The sequence below is a fragment of the Dicentrarchus labrax genome, unplaced genomic scaffold, assembly GCF_905237075.1.
Source record: "Dicentrarchus labrax unplaced genomic scaffold, dlabrax2021, whole genome shotgun sequence".
Taxonomy (NCBI): domain Eukaryota; kingdom Metazoa; phylum Chordata; class Actinopteri; family Moronidae; genus Dicentrarchus; species Dicentrarchus labrax.
Genome location: NW_026136721.1, coordinates 24,928,620 through 24,944,341, shown reverse-complemented (window position 1 = coordinate 24,944,341; position 15,722 = coordinate 24,928,620). Strand labels below are relative to the sequence as shown.

Sequence of the window (15,722 nt, the reverse complement as noted above, 5' to 3'; positions counted from 1 at the left end):
CTGATTAGCCTGCTGTTAAGGACTATAAACTACTTCTAGGGTTCTTAATGGTGAGACAGCCAACTTTGCCCCCTGGTGGCAAAAAGGCTCACTGTCCTAACATTGCTCAATACATGAAAGACACATGAAGTTCCAAAATGTATAATTGACCTTGTGAAAAATGTTTTTAATACATGCATCATCCCAACAAGATATAGTGTGTAATTTGTAAAATAAACACCAGTAATCATTTTGAGTATTGGCTTGGTTTATTGCATAAAACAAAAATAAAATAAAGCACTAATGTTCTAATCTATTACAAATATTTGTTTACAAAACAGGATAAATTATGAAAATAAATATTTATGTGCAGTTTGTCTGTATTGTCAATGCAGGCAGAGAAAAAAACTGAGGAGATTTATTTACACAGTCCATAAAGTCCTTAAAAATAGACTTTATAAGCTCATAATAATATCTCATGCCAAGACAAATATCACGATGCAGAGGGCAGCACTAAACAGGCTGTCCTGTTCACACAAACTCCTTTATCTGAGGGTGACTCACTGACTTCATACAAACAGTCCACCATCATGGATCAGATGCATGGTTCAATATGATTTGCAGCACAATATAAGTATTATTGGGCACTACAACAGCTTTGTTCACATTGTCAATACTGTCCGGTAAGTTTCTCCTAAGATGACATAAAAAAAAAAAAAAAACCCATCAACAACAGTTTTTTAAGAATGTTTGGCAATACAAAGGTAGTGATCATGCAATATCAAAAATTCAACCTTCAAATTTGGCTACACATCATTTAGAAAAATATAAATTGTTTTGGATTTCTCAAAATACTTAATTTTGTTCAAAAAATAACACTTCAGAATCTCACAAAAATAGTTGTTTTGTCTTTGTAAATCATGATAGCTCATTTGACCCTTCATGTGTGCTATTTTAGCGGTTTGAGTTCCCAGAAGCCTCTGCAGGAGGACAGGACTAAAATAATGTTAGTTAAACAGCTTGAGGCAGTTTTCAAGAACAGCATCTAAAACAAAGGTCTGTGGTGAAAAAAGGCTTTGGTGCTCTTTGTCTGTTAGGGTTAGTGTTTAGCTTTGCATCATGCTTCCCTTTTATATTCTGCACACAGAATTTCTGCTCATTTCTGTCAAATGAAAACTGATAAATTAGACAAAGTCAGAGGTAATAAAACCTTATCTGTCCCACAACTTCTCCTGCTAGAACCTAAACCTCATTTGCATTTCTTATTCAATGCAATCATTACACTGCATTTCCCCTTTTAGAGCAAACAGTTCAAGATACATAACTAATACAAGTAGTCCATTGTCCTGTTCGATTAAGGCTTTTTGCACAGTTGTCATAGTTTCAATAATATTTAGCACAAAGTCTAAACAAAGAAAAATACTAAGCCTAGAATAAATAACCCTGAAGAGCAGTTTAAGAGTTGAGACATCTGGGTGAAATAATCTACAGTGAAAACTGAAGCATTAAAAGCTGTACATTAGCAAGCAAATATCTGAGTAAATAATTGTCATTATCATGTTTTAAAATGCTACGCAGTGTGTATTTACCCAAAGGCTTTGAGAACCATTCTTCATTTTGTGCAAAATAATAGATTTTTTCCTTGAATAGTCAATCATATTTCAATACATTTTGATTTCCCATCCTGTTTTTTTTTTTCCTTTGGATTTTGCCCAATAAACAAATGGTACCTATTTATTCAGTAATATATGATGTGGAAAATAACTGCATATTACATTGTTAGTTAACAAAATATACACAGTAATATATATTAAACACATTTCTCGTATACTATCTTGAACAATCACTATGGCATGCTGGAAGGAAAACATAGCACACCCATGAGAGAAAGAAGCCTATTGTTGTTTCTGACGTTTTAACTTAAAATGTCCGTCAACAAAAAGTGCAGGTACAACAGCCTGAATCCCTTATGTATCTAAAACACATAAGGCTTTGTGTGAAATACCTTATTATAACACTTCTTATGAAACAGCTTATTGATTCATTGACCATAGTAAGATTGGCAAAGCAATATAATACGAAGCTTTAATACTTGCATTAATCACAGTTACTGAATCCAGTGCTTTATTGTTTCTAAACATGGTTTCATAATGGCCAGACTGCACCTATGAGATGCTATATTCATGTTTATAAAGGCAACATAATGCTTTATAATGAGGTTTTCGGAGTTTCTATAAAATGTACAAAATCTTCTCCTTACAGAAGCCTTAAATGCATAATACTAATACTTACACATATGACCGCCTAAGCAAAGCCTGAGAAGGGGTTAGGAACACTGTAAAGGTTTCTTGGCTTTGATACTATGAGTGTCACCCTGTGTCATGTTAGACTAATTTGTGACACCTTTTGTTCTTTGACAGAGCTGCATAAACACTCCTGTCTAGTGAAAACCAGACATGGGATAGAAAAACCAAAAATCCTCACGGTTGGCCAATATGTGCATCACCTACATCACCCAGTCACAGGAACACCAGCGGGCGCCACGCGACTCACAGACGTAGCGGTGAGAAGTGTTGGCGCACAACTGGCAGAGCGGCAGGCTCAGGTCACCTTAAGTCACCTTGATCGTGGACTTCTTGTGGACGCAGAGGAAGGAAACGTAGGGCACACCAATGAAGGCCCATTTCTCGTTGGGCCAGAACATGATGACGGGTCCTCGCTCCGGGGCCTCGGTTGCGACGTCAAAGTAGGCGAAGCAAACGCAACCCAAGTAGGAAGCCAGACAAATGAGGATGTGCCTGGAAGAGCAAAATAAGTCTGAATGAAACAAACTGCCTGAGAAAGGGTTGATATTTGTCTCTAATGTCTTTGAAATGTCATTTTCTAAAAACAAAATAAAACAGTCTCCTAGTATAGTAAGAATATTTTCTAATTTTTTTCAATGTAAATCACCTTGTTCATGGATGACTATAGCTGTACATTTAACCTATTCTTTATACTTCTTACTGTACAATTTGAAATAAATCACTTGTTCAATATTTTAAACATTCAATCATTTTCATGTTTAACACTGTACAGCTTTGTTCTTTAAAAAACAGATTTTTTTAATTGTACATTTTTAAATTTTTGACTTTTGTAGTACTTGTTTTTTAATTTTCCTTTTTTCTTACTATGTTTATTGTTATGCACAAACATATCGAGGCAAATTCCTTATATGTGAAAACCTACTTGGCTATAAACATGATCCTTATTTCTGTTATTTTGCAATTTGTCAAGTCAAGTTTTTCACTTGTCTTTTAAGATTAAGATTAAAAGATTTTAGGACTGCACTACAGACACCATAGTGCATAAATTGTCCATAATTGATAATAATGAACAATACTGACTCTAATGAGTCGTCTTTGAGCCTACCAAGCACAGTGTAAGTAGGGAAAGTTGACAGATGACCACATTTCACAGAATATCCTGTCACTGATCCAGCAAAGCAGAGCCAGTGCCCACCAGATCCCTGAGACCAGGCCCAACTTGAACACACGTGGGTTTTCACACCTGCAATGACCAAACACAGCACTGAGAAATGCGTGCAACTGTGAAAAAACACACAAATACACACTCAACCTTTTGACAACTGAAATACAACCAGAAGCAGACTATAATAATGAATGATGAATAATGCTTGACCTATGATGCAGTTTATTCTTACATATTGACATTATCATCATCGAGGAACAAACTGTTCACTTTTTTGTATCTTTCCACTGATTTCATTAAATGTGCTTATTCTTGTGTTTGCAAACCTTAGTGTGTATGAGTTTATCTATGCAAATAAACAAACCAAACAAATATTTTTAAAACTATTTTTGGGGCTTTGCTGCCTTTAATGGATAGTGACAGCTGAAGAGTGACAGGAAAGGGGGGAGGGGACGACCGAAAGCAAAGGGCCACAGGTCAGACTCCTGTGTCACTGCAGCAAGGACTTGGGCCTTGGTACATGGGGCACCAGCTCTATATATTTTTATTCTATTTAAGTTGATATAGCTCCCTCAACCTTATTGTCCACATTGGTGTAAACAAAGATGTATTGTAACAAGGTAAATAACATTAAGACACAAAACAAACAACATTATTCACAAACATAAACCATGGGATGTCCTCCACAAATAGTTAGCTGATACAAGTAAGAATATAGTGGAGCTTTGGTGCTGGTGTACAAATCCCACAGCTGGTTCTGATTGCACTGTCTGTGTTGACCACTCTAGCTAGGGTGCTTTTATATTTACAACTGAGAAGTCCAAACCAGGATGTTAAATTGTAGGTTACCATGTTTATCCTTAAAAAACAGAGCATTATCTCCCCTTCAATCGTTGGGATCTGAAGTACCAAGTACTCTGGTCTACATCTCTGCACAAATATCTCCTGCTGGACACACCACTGACCTACAGAGACACGTGCTAATCCAGACTGCTGCTGATAAACTATTCTTAGTCTTGTCCTCCTTAGACACACCAGTCACTGCCATGCTGCTGGCTGAGGCGAGCACAGAGTGCCAAAACAAAGACCGGGGCAAGGAATCCTGACTGAACTTTGATGACGATGGAACTTAGTCACTGTGACAGTTTGTCACCTTCCCCTAAGACACAGCACTCATACAGTTTTACAAGAGTTTAATTTAAGTTACCATTGTTTCAAGGAGACAGGAATGTTTGAATGAAACCGTTCCCATAAAGCACAACACAACAATAACAACACAATTCAGATAAACAAGCATCACTCAGCTGCAGAGCCCATGGAAATGTTAAATACTAGTCCAAAGTGAAGGACATTTTAAAGTTAGCTTATGTAACCATTGCTGAACAGCAGCCAGTACAGCTGCCACAGGCAATTACAGGATCATGTTTAAACCTGCAGTCACTGATGTTTCTGGTCACTTGGAGGCAGTGTAACAAGCTGAAAACATGTATGAATGTATTAGCAAAGAGTTTTGCACAAATTCTTATTCTTATGTTATGGTCTTTGCCAACTCTTGAGGGATTTAGCTATCTCTTTAGCTAGTGAGGTGCTCCACTATGTATACTAGGTTGTTGCTACCTTTGTCTGTCTGGTGGTAATTCTCTCTTGTAGTTCGTCACTACAAATGATTCTTTTCATTTGACACTACATTACATATTGCCAGCTGATCCATTGTTAATATAGAACATATTGATTTGCGCAGATTTAATGCTAAAAATGTAATGCAAGAGTATTTAAAGTCAGTGAAAAGTTAGCAAACTTTAGATGGATATCGCTCTGTAACACCCATAAGCTACTGACTAAAAGGTTATAGCAGCAACTGACTGACTACATTGAATTGAGGAAGGAAGCATTTGAATGCTTATGAATTCAACTTTTCATTTGTAAGAGGAAGGTTGTTTTAGTTTGTCTTTCAAAAGTAACATGGTCTGGTTTTTAAGTAAATTAATTAATGAACCAAACAGGCAAACTGTCATTATGTTACATAATTGGGAAATGGTGACACGGCTACTCATCTGCAACAGGAAGTATAAAAATAGATGGTCAGTGATAGGTCTTCCCAGAGGATACAGGGCCATTAAATTGTCATCAATATGTTATTATACTGTAAGTGTTTCGATCCACTATATTCACATGGGATCAAATCCTAACTGTGCATCAAATAGTTAGTCAGCTATGGGCTCAGTAACTGCCTTTACATACAGTACTACTGCATTAGTTGGCCAACACCCCTTCCTGCTAACAAACATACACTGACAAAATCATCACCACACAACCGGATATATGGGATAATGTGCTCCAACAGAAGCATGCAAGATAAGAAACGTGATATGAAACCAGGGCTTCTCCTAAGAGATGCAGTGTTACTGAGTGTGATGGAGAGTTAGACTGTTGGAGGCAAAGATAAGTGAAGGAAAGGCCAGTTTGTCTATCTGGGGTGAAGCACTGCTGAGAGGCTTCGTTCACTCAAGGGTAAAGAAAGGAAGAGGAGCCACTGGATCAGTGAAACTGATATTTATCAGACACACTGGAGATGAGTTTTCATCCTGGTTTTAACGATATAAAGGCATGGCTTGCATATTATATGTCAACATATTAAAAAAAATATCAAACTGAATTAATCAATAACAGCACATCATCAACTATTGTTTATACAGTATGTTGAAAGTTGAATTGATCATGAGCTTCTTTTGATGATGATATACACAGATGAGAATCAGAATGAGCATTTCATTTAGTTCATTACAAGTTGAATCTTGTTTGGTTACATGAAAATCTGAGATCATGGCAACATAATTCTGACAAGGCAGGTATCAAGACATCAGAAAATCTGATTGGTTGTAAACAGATTATCAGATTATCTAAATCACTGTATTCTGACGTAAAGTGAGCATTTCCACATTGTTCCAGTGCACTGGGAAAACAGCTGTATGGTTGAGTTAAAGCAGGGAGTCAGTCTGTTAACTATGATAGGACAGGGCAATAATTGTGCCGTTCATCTTTGATTATTTTGGGGCCATTCGCCTCTACTGGATAGGTCACAGAAACGAAAATGATGAAGAAGAAAGGACCCCAGTCGGTATTTTTTTAAAACCTATGCACAAACTAATTTCTCTGACACAATCACTATTGGTTGTTTTGTATCACACCTGTCTTTTATGAAAAACTCCACTACTACTACTACACAACTATGACTGGTATTATTGCTTCAACACTTGTACTGTACGTTGCATTATATTTGTGATGGATATCCTATACACCAGACAAGTTGTTTTTGTCCAACTGGAAGTGACCTGAATGGGGGGCCAACAGGCGTACTGTAAAAAGCAAAAAAAAAGCAAACAACAACAAAACAGTCTGTCGTGTCTGAGGGCAAAAGTCCATCAGCCAGGGCCACAGGAATTCCCTCCCTCTTGGCAAAACAAAAACAAGCCGTCTCTATAGATGACTGGCACTTGCAGTAATGTCAAGAATTGCTAACAGGTTGAACAATAGATGACTGAAGGTTAAAAGACTGACGGTGGTGAGTAAGGGATGTGGGAAACGGAAACAACAGCAGCTCCACATTAGTGTGACGGAAGAAAGCTTGAGACTCAAACACACATAACTGGGCATGAGTGGCTTGTTGTGTGTTTTCAGGAACATTCTTTCACATCATAACGCCCAATAGTTAGCTAGGAACAGACATGTCATTATACCATGCAAGTACAAAAGGCCGAAGGTGACGTGTTAATGTACTGCAGACTACAGATACTACACCCTGACACGTTAACAACTTAACATTACAGCAGCTGTTTTAATTTACTAGACGCATTTGAACCAAAGATATCTGATATCTGCTGCTGTAGAAAGTTCAAGCTTAGACTTGTTAAAGCATAAATCTTCAGATGGTGGAGATTAACACATCAGTAAAAAAGGGTTGGGTCTTATGAAGAGTTAACCTGTTGTTCAGATATATATATAAATATATTATATATATATATATATATATATATATATATATATATATATATTCAGATCTTTAAATGTGCTGGTACTGACAATCTAATTATATGAACTACTGAAAAGATACTATTAACTTCTTTCTTTTTTCTTTTGTGTGTTATTATGTTACATATTATGTGTTATTATGTTATGTCTTTTGTGGGGTTAGATTGTCATGTTATAATTGCCTTGTGTGGTACATGTATTATTTGCCTGTATTATTATCTTTTTTAATGAGTTCAGCTGGTGTAACTGCTGCGTAGCTAACGTTAACTTGCCAATATATGATCTCTTTAGAGTCCAAGAGGTAATAGAGTATGGTCAGTACATCTGAACTGTGTAATAATAGTGTAAATTAGCTTTTATTTCTATATTACATTTCACAAAAATAAACCCTCAAATTAAAAACCCAACATTATTATTATCTACGTTAGGACTAAATGACCGAATACTCTCAGAAAAGTTAGTATAACTGGATATCTACCATTCAAACAAAACAAAGTCATACCTACATTTACAATGAATTATGTGGTAAGTACATTTATCATTTTCTCCCCTACAATGTTTCACTTGGAAGTTACGTTACATCCTGTAGAGCTACAGTGCCTATATATCTGCAGTACATAGATACACCGTTGTTGATTGCTTTTGATTGGATGCATTTCAGATGTTTCCTAGCAGCTGATTCACACATTACTGAAGTTTTAAAGGTGGTGAACCCGATTTAGCACATCACCAGCCAGCAGTGATCTCTAACTTGATCACTGTGATAAAGATTTTCAACTCAAGGGTCACTTACTTAGCTTTTTGCTGGAACCTTTGGCCACATCCCACAGGATTGTTGGGTGGAAGTTCCAAGGCTAAGCAAATAAACCTCAAGTTTAGAGTTTAATCAAACTTGCAATTACAAGAACTCTGAGGGACACAAACCGCAACAGATTTCCAAAGAGTGCTGCAACCGACTTGTGTTGAATCAACTGTGCTGCTTGCACATGCAGACAATCAAACATCCCACAATCCCAAAGCCTAGACCAGGACCATCATAGAATGAATCATGGTAGTCAAAAAGGACATGGACATATTACTGAAAAGGGGCTTTTTTATTGAAGTCAATAAAAACAATTAAAAACTGGGATCAGTTCTGCGCTCCCTTGAAATCTAGTCCAGTCTAGGAATGAGAAAGAAATCATGTGCTGCCCTCAATTTTACATGGTTTGTATCGACTTTTACAGAAGAGAACGTTCTCAGTTGGAGAAAATTGTGTTAGTTTGTTTCTATGCACTCGCTGACATATTTCATCCCCTTCATAACTCCATCAGAATTTACATAGACACATACTATGATGGTCCTGGATCGGGGCTGCCCACACTCCTTTTGACTGATTGAAAACCCTTTTAACTTACCTTTTAAGCTCAGTAATGAGAAGCGCGGTGCAGGGGATGCCCAGGGTCATGAGTGACAATGAGTTAACTACAGGTTTAACAAAGGCCAGCCCGGTGGTGATCCCTGACAAGATGCCAATGACCACTTTGAACCTTGACCTAGATTGAAAAGCAAAAAAAAACAAAAAACAGAATTTTGCACTCTATGAGCAACATTGTGAAATTCAATAGGAATGTTGGCATGACTCAGGCTCTTTCCAGAAAGCACCATAACACACTAACAACACAATAATAAACAAGAATCACTCAGTTACAAGGGGAATATTTTAAGTGTGACAGCTTGAAGTGAAAGAGCTGTGTGACAATGGAAAGAGAAGTAAAGACATGTGATGCAGCTTTTACTGGTGTCAGCTATCTCAGACGGGCCTATTATTAAACAGGGAGTCATGGCAGTGGACACATCATATGACAAAACAGTGGCCAACAGCGAGCTCCACAGATGAAGCTGCTCAACACCAATACTGTCCTTCTACCGGAAACACTGGATGAAAGTGCTGTTTGCCTAACTGAAATCCATCAGTCAGTTGAAGGCACATAAATTAACTGCTGTATTAATCAACTGGAGTGAAAACCTGCAAACGTACATCTCATGCTCATAACAACACATAGCTGGACCAATGCATTTAAATACCCACACATCGGTTTTAAGCTTCTAAAGAAGGGCTGCACAATTAATCCAATTATAATCAAAATCGCAATATGGCCACAAGTGCAATATGCAAATCACAGTGCAATTTTTTTAAAGTAAAATGTGCAACAAAGCAGCTTTATAATGAAGTACTGTAGTGCTGCAGTGAGATGCACTGGCCTTCAAATCTTGTTAAGAAAACAGATTTAAGGAACCATGTTTGTTTAGTACAGACCCCAATTAATGTCACATCACCATGATGATAATTGTTTTTGTCAGTAAAAATGACAGTTTCAGTGAAAATTCTGATTGAATGAACAATGATCATTCTGACTACTGATGAATCATATCCCAATATCTGTCAAAATCATCCCAACATGATGATTTTTTATCATATTGTGCAGCCCTTTTCTAAAGCAGGGGGCTCAAACTGGCTTGAGGCCCATTGCTGTTATTGTCAACTTCAATGTTTAACTACTAGAAGAAAGCACAATATTCTGAAACTACAGAAGTTTCTATACAATTTCATATCATCTTTGTTGTTTGCAGCCAAAACACATTTGACAACGCATTTGTGGCATAATTTAGTGCCCCAAAAAAAGTTCTTAAAAACAGAATTGTGTTTTTATTTTGATTGTATAGTAAAATCTAATCTGAATGAATATGAAAGAACCAGAACAAAAATATAATAATCTTGCAGGCCTGATTATACTATATTTTGACATCCTGTCACAGGCTGGAGGGGGAAGGAGGACAGAGGGCCAGAAATGACAGTTTGAGTCCCCTGTTCTACAGCTAGTAATCCTACATGTCAACATACCGATCCTTCCTGAACATCCTGGGTAGGTATCTCTTAGGAAACCACATGGCAATGGCACACATGAGCACCCATAGGATGGCCAACTCATCCAGCATCTGGCCGAGGAAGCTGAGGGTGGCATGAAAATATGTCGATCCAATACCTGAAAGAGACACAGAAGCAGAAAAAATGTCTGAACAACGTCAGATGACATCTCTATTATGTGTTAACAAGGATAGATTAATTAGATTGTGTCTTATATAATGTCCATTTGGAAAGAAAGTCAAAGAAATAACGTTTTATTTAGTCCTATTTATCAAATGGGAAATGTAACCAGAAGTACAGGAAGGTCACCTCTACATGAGACCATTTCCAACATGCGTAAAAAAGTACCAAGTAACTAACTTTAGGGGTGTGAGGGACAGAGCTGACCACCAATCATCAATAAAGTCTAAAGTCACTTTGTGCCAAAAGCAAAAGCACCTTATTGAGCAAACACTGAGATATGTCTACTTTTTAAGCAAAGAAGCACAATAGAATTCACAAATTAACTACAAATATTTACATGGAAACCAAGTGTTGCTGTGAGTTTTAAAATGTGGTGGAGGAACGGATCAGTTAGTGCCTGTTTGTTATCACGGCCCAACAGACCTCCTTTATCGGCTTTATCTGTTTTGCTAACAGGCGCCGCAGGAGATTCCTACATTTCATAAACTTCTTATCCAAAAAAAAGGGACTGCTGCTCAGTCAGAATTTACTAATGACGACCTGTCAATGTACTGTAAATGCCCAACAATAATTGGTTCCAACTTCTCAAATGTAAATATTTGCTGCTTTTCTCCATCCTCTATGATAGTAAAGTAAATACTTTGGGTTTCTGGAGCATTAATTGAACAAAACAAGACATCTGAAGGCCTCCCGTTGGACAGGTTTGGGCAAATTGAGACAATTTTAAACAATTTTCTTTTAAAAGACCAAACAATCAAGAGAAACACACAAATAAGTGTACTGGTTGCTGGCAGCAATCCCAAACCATATGAAAGACAGTCCACACACAGCTGAGGCCAATACCAAAGTATCTATAGGGTTGTTTTTTCTGCTCAGGTCAAAGGTCGTTCCGGCTACAGAGACAGTGGAAGACAGATGAAACCATGTAACCCCAAGTTTTAATAGCCTCCAGATTCCTAACAATGGATGCAGTCAGAGCTCCTACGCCACGTACTGTAAGCACTTGTGTTATGGAACGAGATCTGTATGAACTTCTGAGCCTGAGAACCGGTTTAAAAGACAATATTAAACACAAAGATAAACAGTCCAGAGTGAGAATAAAAGGAGCTATTTCACATCTGACCCATTGTTTAAGTTCATGTGGCCAGCTCAGTTATGCAAAATCCAATTCAACAGCTACAGTTGTTTCATCCAGTAAGGTCACCTGCCAGGAACAGAGGGAGGTCTGTCAGGTTATCTTTGCTGACACTGCAACCAGCGTGTTTTCATAACATGCAGTATGGGAACAAGGCACTGTAATCTCTTTAGGACTGTCATCTAAAACAGCAGCGCCATTTAAGACCTAAATACTGTGTCAAATCAAATGAAACATGGGGCAATAGGCTTATTCATCCCACCAATGAATGAGCCCAGTCATGTAAAGTGTTTTCATTTCTTAAGAGGGTAAAATGATGAAGCTATAACTGAGGACAGTGACAGAGGCCACACTGAAAAACCTACATCCTAACAGTGTAGCAGTTTTAAAAATTGTTGGCTGACAAGTGTGAGCACTTACACAGGAGTCATATCTTGTAAAACTCGTCTATGTGCTCAGTGATTGTGTATGTCAGGGCTGCAACGACAAATCATTTTTTATTATCCATTAGTCTATTACATCAGGGTTTGTATCAGCTCTGGTTTGTAATAGATTATAAAACCTTTCACAATATCCTGAACCAAAGTTTACATATTTTACTGTCTTGTTTTGTCCGAATAGCATTCAATTTACTATCATAAAAAACTAGAAAACAGCAAATATTCACATTTAAAAAGCTGGAACCAGTGACTTTTTGCTTATATAATAACTTAAATAGTTCATCAATTACCAAAATTGTTGCCAATTATTTTTCAGTCTGATAAATATCTCAATAAATGTATCATCCCTTTGGTTTACAATGTCGGAAAATAGTGGAAAAAAGGCCTTTCACAATACCCAAAGCCCAAACTGACACATTATAATTGCTTGTTTTGTCCGACTAACCCCAAAAACATTCAGTTTGCTATCACAAAAGACTACATATATATAAATATATATATATATTCACATTTGAGAAGGTGAACCAGTGAATTTTTGCTTTAAAAATGACTTTTAATCCATTATTAAACTCGTTGCCAGTTAATTCTGTCTAATGGATTAATTGGCAGCAGTAATGCTTTATCTCCCTCCCCACTCTAATGCAGGCTTTATATAGTCAAGCACTACATACAGAATATCTAAAGCATGTTTTTATATTAAATTCACTGTCATGTTGTAAGAAAAAAATCCACATAACACTTTAGAAGCGGAGAGATACGATAGATAGATGCTTGGTTAGCTGTGTTGAAGTTGAAGGGAAATGAATGTCCTTCCACAAAAGCTAAGAAAGGTTAAGAGGTCATCAATGTCAGCAGACTTACCGACCACAACTAGCAGACTCCATATGAGGTAAATCCCACTGTTGAAATGTGTTGCATATTGGCGGAACAAGCACATTAATATGGGCGGCAAAACAAAAAACAAAATGTTGCTGATCTGAAATGATAAACAAAAGGGGAAAAAGCTCATGAGCAAAGAAATACATCACAGTTGGAACTGATCGTGTAGCTCAGTGACAACGTGCTTGTCAAAAGTTGATCAGCGTGCGGGCCGTGAACGCAACTGTCAGGCAGTGCGAAATGAAGAAAAAAAAAGAAGAAAAAAGGAACATTTGTAACCTGAAACTAACAGTAAACACCATGATGCTGAAGCTGAAAACAGCCACAACTGCTGAAGGTCAGCTGAACTTAGAGCTAGCGATAGCTAACGGGAGAATAATACTAAAAGACAGAAGAAAGCAGTGCACTACAAAGAAAGAAACAAAGCCAGGAAAGCTGCGGTCTTCGCTGTGACTGTAAACAAAGCTGTATTAACGGTATGCAACAACAACAACAACCACAAAAAAACAACAACAACAACCACAAAAACAAAAAAGTCCTTCACACCGACCGTGTTGTAAAATTCAGCGATGCTGGGGTAAATTAGGTAATTGCCCTCACACCAGTCCACCTCGGAGCTGCCTGCCTGCAACTGGTCCCAAAAAATCACGTTACTCATGTCTGGACTTGTCGGATGGACAGTGCAGAGCAGACAACACTGCGAAGATTCAACAGCAACAAAAATAACAACAACAATAAGTCGCGATCTCTCGGACTCGTTGATCGCGCGCTAGATTTTAACGTTTGGGAGCTGGCACGTATTGCACATCCGACGGGGGGGGTGAAGGACATAAATCGTCGCTGGGCTGCATTTTAAAGCCCTCTGTCCGTCCACAAAAAGCCTCCTTGCTTGTCGTGACGCTCTCAGTGCTGTGCATTGACAGCTGCTCTGTCTGTAGCCAAAGAGTGTGTGAGCGCGGCAGGAGGGTTCACTCCCATCTGCTTCCTTCTTCGGTGAAGTGTGACCGCACCTGGAAGTTCCTGTTTATTTTCCTCTTCTGATATAAATACACTCTGAATAACCAGCTAAGAGAGTGATTAATGACTTAAAGGAATAACATAGATAGATAAACACGTATTTTATATTAGGGATTGAACCATATTGCATTACAAATACCAGTGTAACTTGTTTTAATCCCCCACATGTTGAACCAATATTTGCTTTTGTTTTAACTTGAGTGCACTCTTGTAGTTTGATCATTTGCGTTGTCAGCAGTGATGTAAAGTAACTACATACACTTACTGAAGTACTGAACTATTTTGAATTAACTATACTATACTATACTTACCTGTACTTGAGATATGAGGTTGTAGCCTACATACATACCGAATACACCACTTCCTATAAATATCTACATGCAACTCACCGAGAAGCAACTTGACATTATGAGCAAGTTATGATCCTCGTTTGCTGTTAACTTTCTTTATATTTTGGGCATTTTGTCTATTTGGGATTTTAGATATCTGTTTAGTGATATATTTAGTAATATTCACACTCTCACCTTTATTGATAGTTTATATTTTACTCTTTCATACTTTGTACTAAACTTACTGCACAACAGTTTCCATAAATAAAGTTCTATCCGACGTTATCTTATTTTTAGATGGTGCCTTGTTTAGTGGTCACTTGCTATCCGACAGTGAAATCAGAATAAGGTCTATCTCAGCCAGCTGTAACATTAAAATGCAGAATACATGTTTATGTATCAATAATAATAAAATAGTGTGACATATAATAAACTATCACTGATAACTTTTATTTCAAGTACATTTTGCTGATAATACTTTTACGTAAATCAGAATTAGAAGGCAGGACTTTTACTTGTAAGCGCAAAACAAGTTTGTATTTATTGTTTATTGCTGAAATTAAAGGAAAACCGAATAAAGTTCTTATTCCTTCAAGAGGCATTAACTAGACTGTGTTAGTTCTACAGTCTTAGGAAATGTACAGAGACAGGCCGATATCACTCAGGAATTTCTTAGGGGGTGATTTGGACTAAACTGGAGCATTTCTTGTGATGAAAACATTCACAGAACAGATCACTTATTTTCTGAAAGATACTAGTACCTAAATGAAACTGGGTCACTTTCACTACTGCAAATTGTTGTCTTCATGTTGTAAATAAAGTTAATAAAGTTTTCTCCATTGGTTAATGGTACACCTTCACACTGTAAAATGAGGAACTTTGTTCAGCAGCTGGTTTCATACATGCTGAAGTAGCCTTTGACATGTCTGAGTCAGTGTTCAGACTCAGTGTTATTTAATATTATTGCATTAATGTCTGAGGTGATGTGTATGTTTGGAGATCATTTGTCTGTCATAAGGATGTTTCTGTAACTGAAGTGGGATGGTAATTATCTTTACATCACAGCTGCTGTCTACTCTCTGGCACCCTCTGCCCGACGCATGCTCAGTGACTCCATAATGCCCTCATTGTGCTGACGTTGTATGTACTTTCATGGTCTTAACCGTTAATTAATTAATTAATTTGTTGATTTAATTTCTTTATCTGGCTTTGAGTTTTGGGAAAAGACGTTGAACAAGTCCTCAGCTGTCCATCTCTTGTACTGAGGCTGGGTTTTATATTTACTGTATGCAAACAAAACGGCCCAAACAAATAAACAAATAAATAAATATAAAATAAAAAATATAAAAAGC

General features: G+C 37.3%; 1 protein-coding gene across 1 annotated transcript; it reads right to left on the bottom strand.

Moving 5' to 3' along the window:
* Positions 1-229: 229 nt before the first annotated feature.
* acer2 (alkaline ceramidase 2) lies at positions 230-13,976 on the bottom strand. The gene is made up of 6 exons (XM_051384780.1): positions 13,575-13,976; positions 13,007-13,121; positions 10,364-10,505; positions 8,877-9,014; positions 3,391-3,528; positions 230-2,777 (listed from the first exon to the last, which is right to left on the bottom strand). Exons 1-6 carry the CDS (start codon positions 13,680-13,682, stop codon positions 2,591-2,593), a joined length of 828 nt encoding a protein of 275 aa, XP_051240740.1. The 5' UTR covers positions 13,683-13,976; the 3' UTR covers positions 230-2,590.
* Positions 13,977-15,722: the final 1,746 nt, after the last annotated feature.